At 20.5% G+C, this 17,735-nt stretch overlaps 4 protein-coding genes and 1 long non-coding RNA gene across 14 annotated transcripts; 3 read left to right on the top strand and 2 right to left on the bottom strand.

The window, feature by feature from the left end:
- Positions 1-2,851: 2,851 nt before the first annotated feature.
- LOC102654083 (centrosome-associated zinc finger protein CP190) lies at positions 2,852-7,745 on the bottom strand. 4 transcript variants are annotated; one of them, XM_026443749.1, is made up of 7 exons: positions 7,307-7,615; positions 7,107-7,219; positions 6,807-6,871; positions 6,321-6,492; positions 5,974-6,113; positions 5,619-5,876; positions 2,852-5,415 (listed from the first exon to the last, which is right to left on the bottom strand). In XM_026443749.1, exons 4-7 carry the CDS (start codon positions 6,483-6,485, stop codon positions 3,411-3,413), a joined length of 2,568 nt encoding a protein of 855 aa, XP_026299534.1. In that variant the 5' UTR covers positions 6,486-6,492; positions 6,807-6,871; positions 7,107-7,219; positions 7,307-7,615; the 3' UTR covers positions 2,852-3,410. The 4 variants fall into 4 exon arrangements, with proteins under 4 accessions (XP_026299534.1, XP_026299532.1, XP_026299531.1 ...); XM_026443747.1 differs by having other exon boundaries at positions 3,411-5,415; positions 7,069-7,219; XM_026443746.1 differs by lacking the exon at positions 7,107-7,219 and having other exon boundaries at positions 3,411-5,415; positions 7,604-7,745.
- Positions 7,746-8,266: 521 nt separating this feature from the next.
- LOC410118 (D-glucuronyl C5-epimerase B) lies at positions 8,267-11,057 on the top strand. 2 transcript variants are annotated; one of them, XM_006563305.3, is made up of 6 exons: positions 8,267-8,613; positions 8,733-8,880; positions 9,153-9,281; positions 9,346-10,059; positions 10,144-10,331; positions 10,435-11,057. In XM_006563305.3, the coding sequence occupies exons 2-6, from the start codon at positions 8,743-8,745 to the stop codon at positions 10,964-10,966; spliced, it is 1,701 nt and encodes a 566-aa protein (XP_006563368.1). In that variant the 5' UTR covers positions 8,267-8,613; positions 8,733-8,742; the 3' UTR covers positions 10,967-11,057. The 2 variants fall into 2 exon arrangements, with proteins under 2 accessions (XP_006563368.1, XP_393602.4); XM_393602.7 differs by having other exon boundaries at positions 8,310-8,641.
- A 2,456-nt stretch (positions 11,058-13,513) lies between these two features.
- On the top strand, positions 13,514-15,253 carry LOC552308 (zinc finger CCHC-type and RNA-binding motif-containing protein 1). 3 transcript variants are annotated; one of them, XM_016915327.2, is made up of 5 exons: positions 13,514-13,598; positions 13,847-13,992; positions 14,356-14,467; positions 14,533-14,841; positions 14,962-15,253. In XM_016915327.2, the coding sequence occupies exons 2-5, from the start codon at positions 13,880-13,882 to the stop codon at positions 15,097-15,099; spliced, it is 672 nt and encodes a 223-aa protein (XP_016770816.1). In that variant the 5' UTR covers positions 13,514-13,598; positions 13,847-13,879; the 3' UTR covers positions 15,100-15,253. The 3 variants fall into 3 exon arrangements, with proteins under 3 accessions (XP_016770816.1, XP_624686.1, XP_026299659.1); XM_624683.4 differs by having other exon boundaries at positions 13,537-13,589; XM_026443874.1 differs by having other exon boundaries at positions 13,580-13,632.
- LOC102653901 lies at positions 14,274-15,704 on the bottom strand. 3 transcript variants are annotated; one of them, XR_003305685.1, is made up of 3 exons: positions 15,659-15,704; positions 14,547-14,698; positions 14,274-14,444 (listed from the first exon to the last, which is right to left on the bottom strand). It is a non-coding gene; the product is annotated as an uncharacterized LOC102653901 (long non-coding RNA). The 3 variants fall into 3 exon arrangements; XR_003305686.1 differs by lacking the exon at positions 15,659-15,704 and adding an exon at positions 15,585-15,624; XR_003305684.1 differs by lacking the exon at positions 15,659-15,704 and adding an exon at positions 15,378-15,436.
- Positions 15,633-17,308, top strand: LOC724953 (U6 snRNA phosphodiesterase). Of its 2 annotated transcripts, none has more exons than XM_016915325.1 (4): positions 15,633-15,724; positions 16,317-16,429; positions 16,534-16,871; positions 16,977-17,308. In XM_016915325.1, the coding sequence occupies exons 1-4, from the start codon at positions 15,633-15,635 to the stop codon at positions 17,163-17,165; spliced, it is 732 nt and encodes a 243-aa protein (XP_016770814.1). In that variant the 3' UTR covers positions 17,166-17,308. The 2 variants fall into 2 exon arrangements, with proteins under 2 accessions (XP_016770814.1, XP_001120854.3); XM_001120854.4 differs by having other exon boundaries at positions 16,317-16,459.
- The last annotated feature ends 427 nt before the right edge of the window (positions 17,309-17,735 follow it).

Raw genomic sequence — 17,735 nt, 5'->3', positions numbered from 1 at the left:
ATAAAATTAAAAGCGATCAAAAATCGAATATATTTCAATTTTCATTTCATTTTTCATTGAATACATGATTAATTTATCAATTTATTATATAAACTTATTATATTTTCAATAATCAACAATTATTTTATTTTAATAGATTTTTCTCGTATTTTAAATAACTTAATAAGTGCATAACAAATAAATTTAAATATTGCTGATTTATTCTCTTTGTATTTTGTATTTTTATCATAATTTTTTAATAAAACTTTAATGTTCATATATGATGTTTATATGCACATTTGTTGAAATTATAGTTATTTCAACCGTCAATAAAATAAAAAATTGATGAACTTAGAAATCGTATTAATAATTACTATTATAATTTCATTATCTAATTAATTAAGAAAATTTAAGGAAGCACCCTGTACATTTCCATATCTCAAATAACTAGATTTTCAAAATTATATGAAGGAGATGAACTCATATATGCATAACTTATTGATAAATTTATGAATATCAAAACTTAATATAAAACTATTTTCATATAATTGTATCAGCTATTTATAAAAATATTGTATGAAAAACATCCTACTGTCATATGAAGTAAATAGTTGTTTATAAATTCTAATAGCTGCAACTATAGCAGTTAATTTCTTCTATTTTGTTTGCATTCTAAGTTTAGTTATCTCCAGTCTTTTTTATTATATTTGCAATAATCAAAGATTTAAACATAAAATGAATTTATCTTAATTTTTGATTGATTTTATTGTGTATAAAATATATATTAATATTAAATATTCGATAGAATTAAATTAAGGATGAATTAGATATCCTATCATAATTTCATGATTTAATTTCCAAAAAATTTAAGTAAGTAGTCCAAAGTATTGGATATTATTGGATATAGCAGCTTTTCTATAGCAGTTGTATTTTGAGCTTCATCTATAATATAAATATTATTTCTTATTAAATAAATACCATATTTTATTAAAAAATAAAAATTTTTTGAAATGATGATCAATATATATTTTAAAATTTAGCTAAAGATTTAATAATTATTGCAAATTGTTTAACATAAATTATATAAAAGAGATTACTTTTTTAGTAACTTTCGTTTAAATAATGCTAACTAAAATAAAATTATTTTTAAACAATCTGATAAAATTTCTTCTAACTTATGAATGCAAAACTGAATCAAGTATTAATAAAATAAATACAAATAAAATTATATTTTTTAATGTAAAAATTCTTATCAATTTTGAAAAATTAATTATCTATAATTTTGAAAGTATCGAAATAAAAAATAGTTATTAAATTACAATAAAGTTCATGGCAATGAAATTATATTAATATTTGACTATGTATATTTCAAATAAAATTTATCGGCGTTACAATTTGCTGTAATACGTAAATCATAATAAATGAAATCTTATAAATTACGTATAGATGGACTATAAATTAACGTTTTCGATAATGCATGCATATATAGAATGAGGCACTTAATACGTACGTAATAAATATTAATTTTCATTTGAAAAATAATCCCATAATTATAATTCTAAAAAAATTATTATCAGATTTTTTGAAGCACAAAATATAAAATTTCTCATATTTCTTAATTAAAAATAAGATGATTCTTTTCTTTTTAATTTTTTAATTTACTATTTTTTTCAAATTTTTTTAATTTCAAATATTTATTGTGTATAGATATAAAATTTTGTATAGATATAAATTCTTTCAATTTTATTATAATTTTTTTACTTTTTTATTAGTACAAACAATTTTATATATATATATAAATAAAAAAAGATATTTGTTGTCAAATATACTGTGCTGTGTAAAACAGAATAATTAAGTTAAAATGTTTGATTGACTTCAAAATTTAACTTATATATTAAAAATACAAATATTTCTAATATATTGCATTTTATTATATTTTATTTAATATACTTTTATTGTGTTTATATGCACATGATTTATTGGATCTTACAAAATATTTTCCTCTATATAATTTGATATATAATATTTTCATTTATTGAATTTATCATAATAATATTTTAATTTAAAATATTATGCTATAAAAAACTGAATAAATGCTAACTATGAAAAAGAAAATTGATTAAATAAAACGTGTTAAGTGTCTCACGCTGTACATGTACAAAACATTTTGTTCGATTTCGTTACTAAAAATATATTTATATTATGAATTCTAAATATTAACTCCTATTTTTTAATATAAAGGAGAAAAATGTTTTATAATCGTAAATAATATATAATATAGATACTAAAGTATTCTATTTATAATATATTTGATTTTATGAAAATTTTAGATTAATGATATTCTTTCGATAAGTATTTTGTGCAAAATATTGCAGAAAATAAAGAAAATATGATTAATGATTATATGTTTTATGAACAAGTTAATGAATTAATTTTTGATAATGATATTTAAACGCTCATATAAAATTATTTTCAAAATACAATTTTTAATCATTGAAATAAATAATAAAATACTCCATTTGATAAAACGAAGCAATTTTCATTTTCTTTTATTGTATTAATATCGACAAAAAAGTGCATTAATAATTTTTAATTTAATCAGCGAAATTTTACATAATATTTTAACTATCCATAGTACTTAATTGAATATGATTTTTATTTCAGTACACGATTTTAACTTGAACATAAGGATAAATATTTCATATTAAAATTACGTGAAACACATTATATTGTATACATAACTTTTATTTATTTATTTATTTATTATTGATCAATTATTATGAATAACCCAATATTATAGATTTAAAAAAAAAAACCTAAAAAAAAATTAATAACTTCAATTTCTTATTTTTAAATATTTGCATTGAATATATGTAATTATTAAATAAATAAAGAATTGATACTTGCGTCTTTTCATTTTTTTGTATTTCACGTTTCTTTAATAGCACATATTTGTGCAGCAATTGTGTATATTAAAAAAATTAGAAGTTACAATTATAGAAATTAAGAATTTATAAATAATTCTTTTTTTCTTTCTTTTCTTTCTTTTGTTTGCAAATATCATTAAATCAATCTCTAGCCATTGAATATAATTATATGTATATATGTATACATATATGTATACATATTTTTCCAAGCTGTATATACAAACATTGTGTATTATTATAGATGTTGAAGTTAAAATCAATTTGCACAAATTAATTAAAACATTATTTCGCATGATAGATTTGTTTAATGATAAATTTTTTAAAAGTAAAATAAATCATTTACATCATTTCATTTGAGTCTGTATATATAGCGATTTTTAATCATCTACCATACAGAAATCGAACAAAGAAGCAGAATGAAATGCAACCGAAACGTGTCGTTTGTTAGTAGATATTGATGAAAAATAAAAAATGACAAAGCTAATGTAATAATATTATTATTATTTATGATTCAGCTAATTCTCTGCTATCCTCGTCCCATTCAGCAAAGCTTCTCGTTTTATTTTGCGTATCATTTTTTTCCACATCTTGCTCTCCCTCGACATGTTCTTCTTCAATTATCATAACCGATTCCTGAGGTTCTCCTACACTGTTACTCTGTTCGCTACATTGCTCATCGTATTCCACTATTTCTGTCTGTTCTTCTACATATTGTATAACTTCTTCTACCTGATCAGAACTGCATTCTTCTAATATTTCAGATTGCTCAACTTGCATATCTTCATCCATCACTTTTTCTTCAACTTCTTCAACTACTTCTTCTACTATCTCCTCAGTCTCTTCAGTAAGTTCTTCTGAATGATAATTTTCATACGTTTGTCGATCTACTTCTTCATTTCCATGAATATAAACGATCATTCCATCTTCTGTGCCTTGCATTACAATCTGCTCATTGTCGCTAATGTTTAATTGTTGTGGCTGTTGTTGTTGTTCAGTCTCTTGTTGCTGATATTGTTCATTATCAATAAGCATGATCATATGTTGCCCATCAATATCATGTGTATTATAAGTCATTTCATGCGAAATATTGTTTAATTGCATTTCTGGTACCATATACTCCGATACATTTGAAGTCACTTCCTGTGATTCCGACGGAACACCGTCTCCAACGCCTAAGGAAGCTGCTATACCACTGGCTACATGACTCAAAGCTTCTGCTTCTGAAGAAGGTTCTAAAGAAATTGGTGGTATGGATACTGATGTATCAGAATCTCGCAAATCCTTATGCACGCAATCGAGATGAACTTGCAAATTGGTAGCTCGTACAAAAACTTTACCACAATGAGTACAACGATGACCTTTTTCTTTACCATCTGACAAATTTCCATGGCCTGTATTAATTTCATGAGTTGTTAATTCAGTAACATCTTTGAAGGTCTGTGAACACTGCATGCATTGAATTTCCTCAACTGTTGACGAATGTTGACGCGACGTTGGTCGATGATTATGATTAATTTGATGTCTTACCAATAATGTCTCCGAAAGTGCCACATAAGAACATGCTTGACATTTCGGGAAACACATACTCTTTGGAGGAGGTACGTTGTGTTTCGTGTAAAGATGATACATTAAAATATTTCGTTTAGTTGCTTTATAGCCACAGTGTTCACAAACTCGCGGATCGAATTTTTCTTCATGTACATCTTGCATATGCCTTCTATACATGTAATAATTTGTATATTCCTCTTCTAAATCACATTTATTACATTTCCAAGGACCAGTTTCGCCACCATCCACACTTCCATTACTCTTTGATTCAGCTTCATCACTATTATTACTTGACATTAAATGATCAGATTTTAAAACTACATAAGAAACTTTTGTTTTATTTGTTGAATTACTGTCCGAAGATTTGGCTTCTTTTTGCATGATTTTCAAACGTATATTCTTATTATTTTTTACTAAATGAGGATATTTTTTCAATACTTCTCGAATAATTTTCGCATGATTATTTATCGCATCTTCTGAATTTGTTCTGTAAGATGATTTTCCTTTCTCCATATTTTCTTTTTCTTCGAGATCAAATCGTACTCTCTTAGATGGCGAAGGTTGTGCATCCTGACCTCTTTGGAAAGATCTAGTCACAGACCAATCATCATCCGAATTCATTTCTTTTAAACCTTTCTCATTTGAATGACCTTCATCTTCCTCGTCTTCAGTTGTATCATTTTTACTTTCTCTATCTGGAGAACATTTGCCACTAGGCGAATTATCTCTTTTATATTTGTCCGGCGCTTGGACAATAGGTTTTGTATTATACGTAATATCATCAAATGATGAAAACACTCCAAGTGCAAATTCTTCAGCTTCAGGGAGATCAAATCGAGAAGGTCCAGGAGTTACTTCTGTAGGTCTATTTGTTGATGGCATTCCATGGAATGTTCGCATTTCATAATTAAGTGATGACATATTTTGTGATGTATCTAATTTTCTTTTCCAAATAGGAAGTCTAAAACAAAAAAAAAAATTTTTATACAATTAAAAATAAATAAATTAAAAATTTATATAAAATTTTTAGAATGATTATGTTTATTAATTTAAATAAGTTATTTATATATAACATTCTCTTCAAGAAAAATTGTTGTTATATAAAACTTTTTAATATATAATTTTTCTAATCTCTTATAAAACTATATATAGTTTTATACTTACTTTCTACCTGGTAATGGTTGATTTGAAAATCCTGATGGAGTGGAAGTAATTGTTGGTTTTGTGCTAGGTGTTGAAGGTTTTGAAACTGCTATAACTGATCGTGTATTACACTTCATTGATTGTTCATTTTGTAAAGGAGCAGTGTTAAATTGTGCATCAAGTAATTTAGTTAAAACTGTCATGTTCATTTTCTGTGCTGTACGATATAAAGCATGTTGCTCTGAAGTCCAATATTCTAACTGACCAGTGTACATAAAGCTATAAAATTATTATAATACATATACATATATATATATATATATATATTATAAATATAAAAATTATTAAAGGATTAGAAATAAATTATAAAATTTACCTTATAATTGATTTTACACATTCATATGGCATATCTGGTGGCATAATGATTATTCCATCAAAATTTTCATCCTTTTCTTTTTGTTCACGTTCAAGTTGCATAAAATAATCTGTGCATGTTGTTATTACTAAACGATGAGCCTAAAAAATTAACAAAAAATCTATAATAATAATATCTATAATAATAATATGCAGTAATCATCTATAATAAATATACTAGTAAAATAAAAAAAGAAATTTACTTAATATAATTTATTATTTTTATTAAATAATATATATATATATATATATATATATATATATATATATATATATATATATATATATATATACACATATATATGTTACCTGAACAGTGATATCACTAGTGGGAAATTTGATTGTAAGATCAAGTAATTCTTCTTCAAAATAAAGCTGTTGTAATCTCTGAAGAAAAAAAGTTCCCCAGTTATCTACTTTTACTTGTTTTAATCCTCGTGAAGGAAGTTGTTTTTCCTGGTTTGCTGGTTCCATTTTATATCTGTACATTAGTTTAAAAAAATAATCTTTTAAAGTTCCAAAAATATTCATCATTAATATGCCAAATATTTAAAATTTTTTGTTAAATTTTATTATTAAAAAATTAATAGAAATATTTACAGTACTAAATAAAAAATATTAAAATATTTTTAATTTTAATATTCTTTAATAATATCATTTAAATTATCAAATAAAGATCAAGTATTAGAAGATATATATTTTAACATGAATAATTTCAAAATATATTATTTTATTATACAATATATTTAACAATTAATATTCATTAATTTAATAAACTATATTATATTTTCTTACCTGGTATTATTAAATTTAACTATTTATTATATCTATTTATACTGATGATCCAATGGGACAAAATCCTGTAATAGAAGAAAAATAAGGAATATCGCAACTTAATCTTTAAGTATAAGATAATAAATTATAATTGCACTTTCTAATAAAAAAATACTTATATCAATTTACATTAATTGTAATAATTAAAATAGTTATAACTGTTAAATTAGCTACTATTTGTAAAAATATTTAATATCATTTAATATCAAAAAAAAATTATTACATTACATATGCTATTTCATAGGCACAAATATTACTTAACATTCCTGAAAATAATCCCTTCGTACTTGTGAATCAAATGCCATAAAATCCATGTCATAAAGAAAATTATTGTCTCAATTAATTATTTTAGAATAACTTAACCTGACTGGTTTCTAAAAATCAAAAGTTTCATATCTTATATTATAATAATAATATATTAACGAAGTCCATTGACATCGGAATATGGTTCTGTAACTTACAATAGCAAGCGAAGTACGCTAATATAAAAATTCTACAGTATATGTAATGCTATGTACATATTACTATAAAATTGCTCCGAAATTCAATTAAACTAAAATATTGCAAAAAGAAGAATACTATACAAATGAAAGGAAGTAAAAGAACTGATGAAAGTATCAGCGTATACTTTGTGGAACGCTGAAAAACGGAAGTTTAATAATGATGCACGTCTTCCTTTCATGATCAAAGTCGGACATATTAATGGTTATTTCAAATATATACAAATTCAAAATACCCCGTGGATATATTGCACGTACCTATTTAACAATATTTCAATATTCCTCTCAGCTCCATCTCTTATAAATTTCCTTAGTACACAAGTAATATTGAACATTCCATTGTATATCACGACTCACAGATGGAGTTATACGTATCGACTGATCACCACAGGAACAAAATATGGAGAAACGTACAACTATAAAATTATAAATTTTACTAGTTTTATAAATTATAATAATTTATAATTTATATATAATGCAAAAAAAAAAAAAGAAAAGACAAGATAGAAGATATTCTATCCAAAAATCATTAGAGAATTTTTATGAAAAAATACAATTAATTTCATAAATTTAGATTAAATTTAATATATACAGCATATTCTAGCAATATTGTTATCACATCCATAATGCAATATATCATAAAAAATGGATATTAATAGATTTAAATATTATTAATAATCAATTTAATGTAATACATAAAAGATTTTTATTATTTATAAAATATTAAATTTTTAAAAATATTTTTTTAAAATAAATATTAAAAATAATTAATAATATCAAATATTATATATATTTATTGTATTTTTTTATTTAATAAAAATTGTTATATAGATAAAAATATTTTTTTTTAAATTCCTTTAATAAAGTTTTCTTAAAATTATTAAAACTTTACATGATCTAGGGAATTTATATAATATCTTTGAAACTATATTCTATAAATAAAAATGCATTTAATTTTTTTTATAAAATAGATTATATATGATCATACATGTAAGAAAAATAAATATAACATTAATGGATGAGTGAAATGTATGAAACATTAGCTAATATCAATAATCATCGATGATTAAACATAAAAAAACCCCAATGGAAAATATAAAATATATTTCCATAAAAGGGGTGAACTTATATATGTTTTAAAAACTGTCATTAGATCCTATCATTTGTTTCTTATTTGTTCTAAAATTATATCTTTTTAGAATATCATAATTTAAAAAAAAATGGAAGATTTGATATTGGATTTTGATCAAAGCTGTTTGTAACAAAAAGTAAGAAAAAAATTGTAATAATATCTTAGTAAGCATCATACTATATTATTTATATTTTATAAAATTAATTTTTTTAAATATATATGATTTCTAAAAAAATATTAAAACTTAAACAACAGGTTTTATAGGATGATGAGGTTGAATTTCAAAACAGTATTACTTGTAATAGTAGTTGCAGTGTTAAGTTCAATATTAACATCTTGGAACAATTGTGGTAGTCCATCATTTTTTAAAAATACTGATTGGAAATCAAAATTTCAACATAAAGTAAGTAAATTTAATTTATATTTATATAATTTAATAATAAATTTAATATTCATTAATATTTTTATAAAATTCTTTATATATTGTTTATACATTATTTTTAAATTAATTCTTAAAAAATTATATGATAATTCATCAAAATTATTATAGCATTTTATCTTTTTACATTAATTATATTTTAATTAGAATTTTAATTAATATATTTTATAAAATAAAAATTTATGAAATAATGATAATATTTATTTTATTATTATTTTATTTATTTTTATATAAAGGATCGATTAAACTTAGAAACTGGATATCAAGAAATAGATTGTCACATAAATGGTGATTATTCTATTGGATGTCGTAAAGAAGGAGATGAAGTTTATATACCATTCTCATTTATTCATAAATATTTTGAGGTAAATATTAATTATATATATTAATTATATATAATAAAATATTAATATTTTTATTATATATTAGATTTATGGAAAGTTAGCTACTTATGATGGTTTAGAAAGATTTGAATGGCTGCATAGTTATTCTAAGATTGTTAATCCTAAAGGAAAATATGATCCTAGAGGAGTGTTTATGACCTTTGAGAATTATAATGTTGAAGTTCGAGAACGTGTCAAATGCATCAGTGGAAATGATGGAGTACCAATATCTACTCAATGGGAGAGTCAAGGATATTATTATCCTACTCAAATTGCTCAATTTGGATTATCACATTATAGTAAAAATTTAACAGAACCAGAACCTCACAGAAAGATAATTGAAGATTCAGATAAAGTTAAAAGAGAATGGATTATACCTCAAGGATCTATTGCATCTAGAATATTTGATAAATATGTTAATAGTTATGTAATGAAATTTGCAACACCAGAAACTAGTACTTCTGGTATTACTTTAAAATTAGATCATGTGCTAGATTTTGTATTAAAATGGGATTTTAATATTAAAGACAATGGAAGTATCATGATTACATTGCAATCTAGAGAAAGAAAAGAAATATATTATCTTCATTATATTACTAGTAATATAGTGTTACATACTTATAACAATCATGTGTATTATGGAATTGGTCAAATTAATCATCAGTGGAGAAGATTCACTAGAGACTTAGTTATAGATTTACAAAAAGGTTTATATTTAAATGATAAAAATAAAAAGAAAATGTCTCGTTCAAAATTGAAGGTAAGATTTAAATATAATAAATAAAAGTAATAAAAATAATAAATATTTAAAAATATATATATAATTAAAAATACTACTTCATAGATTGTGAAAATAACATTATATGGATCAGGAATGATTGATAATGTAACATTATCTACAAGTGAACATATGGAACAATTTTATGATGCAGCTAGATGGTTTGTTAGTAATCAAAATATTACTTCTGGTGGTTGGGCAAATCCTGTACGAAGAAAAGTAGCTACTGGAATGGCTACTCTTGAACCTGGATGGTATATAATTTTAATTAATTTTTAAATTTTTAAAATTTAAAAATTCATGATTGATATATTTATCTAAATATAAACTTTTTATATAATTTTTGTATAACAATAGGTATTCTAGTATGGGTCAAGGCCATGCAATTTCTGTATTAGCAAGAGCATATTATCATTCTGGTGAAGAAAAATATTTACAAGCTGCTGTTAGAGGTCTTCAACCTTTTAAATTATCATCTAATAAAGGAGGAGTAGCTGCAATATTTTTAAATAAATATGTGTGGTATGAAGAATATCCTACAACACCTTCTTCATTTATACTTAATGGATTTATTTATTCTTTAATTGGTTTATATGATTTAAAAAGCATAGCGGCAGGTAAAGATGCGGAAGAAGCATCCCGCCTTTTTAATCAGGGTATGACATCCCTGAAAAACATGTTAACATTATATGATACAGGTTCTGGTACTACATATGATTTACGTCATTTTACATTAAAAACTGCTCCAAATTTAGCTAGATGGGATTATCATTCTACTCATATTAATCAACTTCTTCTTTTAAATTCAATTGACAATGATTCAATTTTTACTACTACAGCAGAACGTTGGATAGGTTACATGAATGGTAAGAGAGCTGCACATAATTGATTTTTTTTATGATTGATTGATTTTTGTATTTTTCTGTTTTTTTATTTATTAATATTTAATATCTTATTTTTTCATTTTGTATTATATATTTTGTAAATAATTTTTAATAATCATAAGATAAAGTGGACCAAAATATATTTCTCTTTTTGTAAAATTGTTATAAAATGAAAATAGTAACAATCAAATATTCATTCTTAATTAATTATTTACTGATATTCTTGAAATATTATTACATGAATATAGTTATTAAACAAAAAAGTAATGATGAATACTTATTTATTCAATTATAATGAAATATAAAATTTAATATTCTATAATCAAATTAGATCTATATATATATATATGAAGAGAGATGTATTACTATATTTTAAAATAGTTCATTTAATTTCATGAAAAATCATAAAGAATACAATTCTGAATAATTTAAAGATTTTAAATATTTAAAAACAAAATTATCCCTAAAAATAGAACTTATTGAAACTTAAATATTAGTGGAATAATGTAGTAATATAAATGTGTTATATGTAAATTTTGTACTTAAAGAATTAAACGCAATATTTAAATTTTATAAATTATATTTCATAAAATATGAATTTTTTAATTTATATGTTATGTATTAAATTATGTTATAAAATAAGATTAAATAAGTTCCTAATTATTTGAATGTTTTATTTTTATTATATATGTATATTAAAATAAATTTTATTTTTTTAATATGAATTATTAAAATAATATAAAAAATTGATTTAAATAAAAATATATAAATTTTAAAATCTTTCTTGTATATTTAATTTTAATAAATATTTTTTTAATATATTTTTTAATAATATTTAATTTTATAAAAATTTATATATATGATTTTACTTTAATGAATATAATTGAATTAATTTATCAATAAAATAATTGATTTGTAAAAGAATTTTTAAATAATTCATTTTATGAAAAATGAAATTTACTTTATATTATATGGAAGTTTGTAATTTTGTACAATATATTATGAATTATGAATACTAATGATACCTAAGTATTATATTATACAGTTTTCACAGTTTGTAATATTTTTTGTAAAATATATACAAAAATTAAAATATGACAAACAAATAATTATAATAATATTTTTGTAAATATTTGTAAAGTAATTGTTATTGTTGATGTAGAATTAAAATGTTATTTAAATATATTACATAATTTCTGAATTTGAAAAAAGTCTTAAAATTCAATTTTTATTAACATATATTGTAATTATATTATCAATTATTTCTGTGATTTATGAATATAATAAATAATTTTTCAAGTGTAATGCATAAAATATAAATTTAAAATTAATTATAAATATAATTTTAAAATTATAAATATATATTAAAAATAAGTTATAAGATTTTATATATTATATATATAATTATATATATTTTGTGAAACTTCACATGTTGAAAATATAATACATAAGAATTTAATTTAATTCAATTGTAAAAATTAAAGTCAACAAATTTTAAAAATAATTTTAATCAATCCTTTTATATATATTTCCATTATAAAAATATTATCTATATTTATTCATATATTATTGTATTGTATTCATATATTAAAAAAATTCAATTTTTTATTACAACACAATAAAAATAATTAATTTTAACAGTTTAATTTTAACACACATATTTTAACAGTTTTTATCAAAATGAATTTAAATATAATGCTATTAAAACCAAATTTATTTATAAATATTGCTAGAACACAATATTATAAATGTTAAAACAAAATATGTATATATAATATGTATGTATATATATATATATATATACATTATATATAAAGATAATAAAATATTGATGATTATATAAAAAGAAAACGATAAAATTAAATACTGAATCATCTGTTACAGATTTTGCAGACTAAGTATAGACAAGGAGAAAAAATAATGGGAGAAAGATAGAGATAGAATAAAAATAATGAAATCAGCGCCATCTGTAGAGTGCCGCAAATGAAACAATTAAAAAAGAACAACAAATAATCAAAAAAAGGACAGAAATAGTGTAAGATTTAACTATTAACGCCATCTTTTGAGTAATAAAAGAAGTTCTCTTTGAAAACAGTCAAAAGATGGCACTAATACTTAATTCTTATTCTATCTTATCTTTTAAAGAGATATCTTTAGCATTCAAAAGATGGTGCTGATAGTCAATTTTTATTTTATTTCTATCCTTTTCTAATGTTTACTATCCTTTCTTTACGTGTTTCATTTGCGGTACTCTGCAGATGGCGCTGATTTCAATATTTTTATTCTATCTCTATCTTTTTTTTATTATTTCTTTTTCTTTTCTATCTTATGCAAATAGAGATATCTAAAGATATACATAAAATATATGAAACTATTTGAATTATTTATTTTACAATAGTTTATAGAAATATAATTATATATAAAACGCAATATCTCATATATATTTACAAGATATTCTAGAAAAAAATATTTATTTTATTTTATTTATTTATAATTTTATATTGAAATTTTATTTCAATTCCAGCTATTGTTAATGTATGGTCTTATTCTGAGCTGAATCGGTAATGTTGAGAACGATACTAAAATGATAAGAGTCCTAGTGTCCTCGAAACATGAAACAAAAAAAATGTATTGAATGTTAGATTTATTTTGTATCTCGTTTGTGCTTTATGTAAAAAATAAATATTAATATAAAATGTCATACTTATAAAATTTCAATCATTAGATATTATTACATATTTTTATAAGCAATAAAAATAAATATAATATAAAACATATAATATAAAATATAATATAAATATAATATAAAACTTTTATATATATAATATATAAAAGTTTTATAAAATTTTATTTTACAATTATTTTTGCCTTTATTCCTACTTTAGATTAAATTACATGCAAATAATAATAATATAAAAATGAGTGGTGGAGTGGTACCTAGTAAATCAACTGTTTATATTTCAAATTTACCTTTTTCGTTAACGAATAATGATATACATCAACTTTTACAAAGTTATGGAAAAATTGTAAAGTAAGTTATGAAATCATCAATTTATAAAATATATATTTGTATATAATACAATTAATAAAAAATATATTGTTTAGTTTTTTTATATAATATTTATCTTTATTCTTATCTTATTTAGTATTTATTTAGTATTATTTCACAAAAAAAAAAAATAATTAAATTCAAAACTTATTTCATTATATATTAAAGTTATTTTACACATGTACATATATTGATATATTGACATTTTAATATAATATAACATTAGTTGTTAAAAATATGTAAAAATAAAAATTCATATCAAATAAAAAAGAAAATTTTTATTTTGTTGGGAGTTTTATTTTTTTTATAAAAAATTTGATACATGAAATACTTATTTGTCTATAGAGTAACAGTAATGAAAGATAAAATAACAAGAAGGAGTCGTGGAGTTGCATTTGTATTATTTCTTACTCCAGAAGATGCTATTACTTGTGCTAAAAATTTAAATAATACAGAGGTGAATTATAGTTTTCTTCATCTAATATTTATTGCATTTTATTTTTTATAAATTCTTTTTAATAGATAGGTGGCCGTACAGTAAGAAGTTCCATAGCAGTAGATAATGGAAGGAGTACTGAATTTATACGTCGAAGAGATTATCCAGATAAATCTCAATGTTATGAATGTGGAGAAGAAGGTCATTTGTCATATAATTGTAAAAACAATACATTAGGGCCAAGAAATCCACCTTTAAAAAAGATTCGAATCAGAAAAAAACATAAAATTAATAATCATAATATAAATGATTTTAATAAAAATAGTGATAATGAATCAGCAGAAGATAATTGGGATGAAGAAGTAGAAACATTAAGTGCTGCTATTGCATTAGAGGTAATATACTTTTACATATTTTCTAATATTTTATTTTTATAATGTAATTTTAAATTAGATAAATATTTATACATATTAATTTATATATTTATTATCATTTCATAATATTTTATATTTTAGCAAAGACAAAAAGAATTAGAAAATAACCAAAAATTAAGGAATAAAGGCTATGAAGAGGAAAATCGATCAGTTAAAAAATCTGGCAAAAGATATAAAAAAAATCAATATTTTAGTGATGAAGAAGATTTTAGTGAATAAATAATAAATAGAATATGAATAAGAATATAATAATATTAAAAAATTATAATAAAAATTTAATTTAAGTTATATTTGTAAATTATTTTGTATATAAATCTATAAATAATTATTTGTATATATATAAATTGCAATAAATTTATAGTAAAATCTCCAATTTTAATTAAAATTTTATTTTTTATAAGCTCTATTTCATGTAACTATCTTTTATAAACCAAATATTAAATATGAATATATTATATTATAGTATGATTGAAAACTTTTAATAACTAAAACTTAACCTCATAAATTTATTTGAAAGTTGTTGAAAGAAAGAAATACTTTTTTGTAGAAATATAATTTTTAAATATACATATATATATATAAATATAAATAATATATTTAAAAAAATTAAAATAAAATATTAAAAATTAATGTAAACATAATTTAATACTATATTTTGACCTAACAAAACAAATAATCAATAACAAAAAAATTGAAAATATAACCTTAAATTATGACAAAAATTATTTAATTCAATATAAATACTATATATTATGTCAGGTTTAGATTTATTACGTACATATATATCTGATTCTGAAGATGATGAAATTAATGATAAGAATAAATCTAACGAAAATTTTAAACGGTATTTATATATTGTGATTTTATAATTATTTATTAATTATTAATTAGAAATGTTTTTAATTTAAATATATATGTAATTTATTTATGGAATATGTATTTTTATTGAAATATATAAATTTATTTTTTAACTTTCATAAAAAAATTTTACAATTTTATAATAAATTTTATTAAAAATATAATATAGATTATATTATATTTTTAGTATTATTCATAATATATATCAATATATTAATAATATAATGAAATATGATTTTTTTATTTAAATGTATATATATATTTACAAATATAATTATATTATTTAATTATTTGTAATTTATTTTATTTTATTTTTTTATATTAATGTTTAAATTTCAAACATTTAAATTCTAAATGATAATAATAATCAATATATAAAATACAATATATATTTATATGCATACAAACAAATAAAATAGATTTTAATAAAGTAAAAATATTTGTATATTGAAAAATTATTTATAAAATATATTTTTTATTTTTATTTATATATTATTTATTTATATTTTTTAAAAATAATTTCTAACATATATATATATATATATATATATATATATATATATATATATATGTTATAGATTACCTTTACCTGGAAGTATTATGTCATGGAAAGGTGTTCCTCATCATGAAGAAGTATATGATGATCCATCGCAACATGATGGAAGAGTAAGAAGCTTTAAGCATGAACGTGGTAACTGGGCTACTTTAATTTACATTAATTGTAAATATTTAAAAAGATAAATAATATTGTTTCAATTGTAAAGATTAAATTATAATCACTATCTTATATTTCAGATGAACCTAGTGAAGCTATATTTTCATGGATATTTTCAGTTTTAGAAGAAATTAATATTAAATGTAACATATTTTCTGAACAATTTCATATTAGTCTAACAAAAACTTTAATTCTAAAATTTCATTGGATTGAATCCTTCATAAAAGAAACTAAGAAATTATGTGAGCAAACAGATCAATTTGATTTGAAACTTTTAAATGTGAAGGCATATACTAATGAAGAAAATACTCGTACATTTCTTGGAATAGAATGTGTTGATTGTAATGGAGTTCTTGCTTGTTTTGTAGAAAATATTAATAAGTTTCTTGCTGAATATGATTTACCACCTTTTTATGAAGTAAGTAATATATATATGAAATAGATAATATACATATAATATTAAAAAATATATATTCCATGAAATTATAACAAGTTATTTTGATAAAAATTTTATATTATTTAGGATTCTTCCTATCATATAAGTTTCTTATGGTGTCTTGGCAATGAATTTGTAGTTTTAAATAATTATACACATTCTTTAACTACTAAATTGAATCAATTTTTGGTTGAACATTCAGAAGAAAGATACATACATATTACTAAAATACATCTTAAGATTGGAAATAAATTGTATGCATTTAAATTAAGATAACAATTTATAATTTCTTGTAAAATAAATGTACAATAACTATTTCTTATTATGTAAAAAATATATAAATATTTATTTTATATACTTGCTATTGATTTTCTGTTCATAAAATTTTATTATAAATCAATAAAAAAAATATCTTACAATTTTTACTTTATTTTCTTTATATTTCCTATTTTGTATATAATCTAAAAGTAATATAATATAGTAATTTTTCAATTTAATTTATGTTATTATGATATAATTATATTTATAATAAAATTAATCATAAAATTATATTTTAATATATCATAGATAATATAATATTCAAAATTTTAAAGTTTTATATATATTTTTTATTTCTTTTATTATGAAATATTTATAATAGTTTTCATTATTTTCAACTTATAATATACATATAATATACATATATTTATTTCTGAAATTATTAATAAAGAATATTTTCTTTCATTTTTTTTACATTTTTTGAATGTTTAAGAATAACGAATTTTTCTATTTTATATCTTAATTTCATTTTGATGGATATAAATTTTACGAGTATAAAAAAAATATACATATAATTAAAAAATTAAT

This window comes from Apis mellifera, linkage group LG11 (genome assembly GCF_003254395.2).
Source record: "Apis mellifera strain DH4 linkage group LG11, Amel_HAv3.1, whole genome shotgun sequence".
Lineage (NCBI taxonomy): Eukaryota > Metazoa > Arthropoda > Insecta > Hymenoptera > Apidae > Apis > Apis mellifera.
The sequence above is the reverse complement of the archived record's forward strand: the minus strand, read 5'-3'. Positions and strand labels throughout refer to the sequence as shown.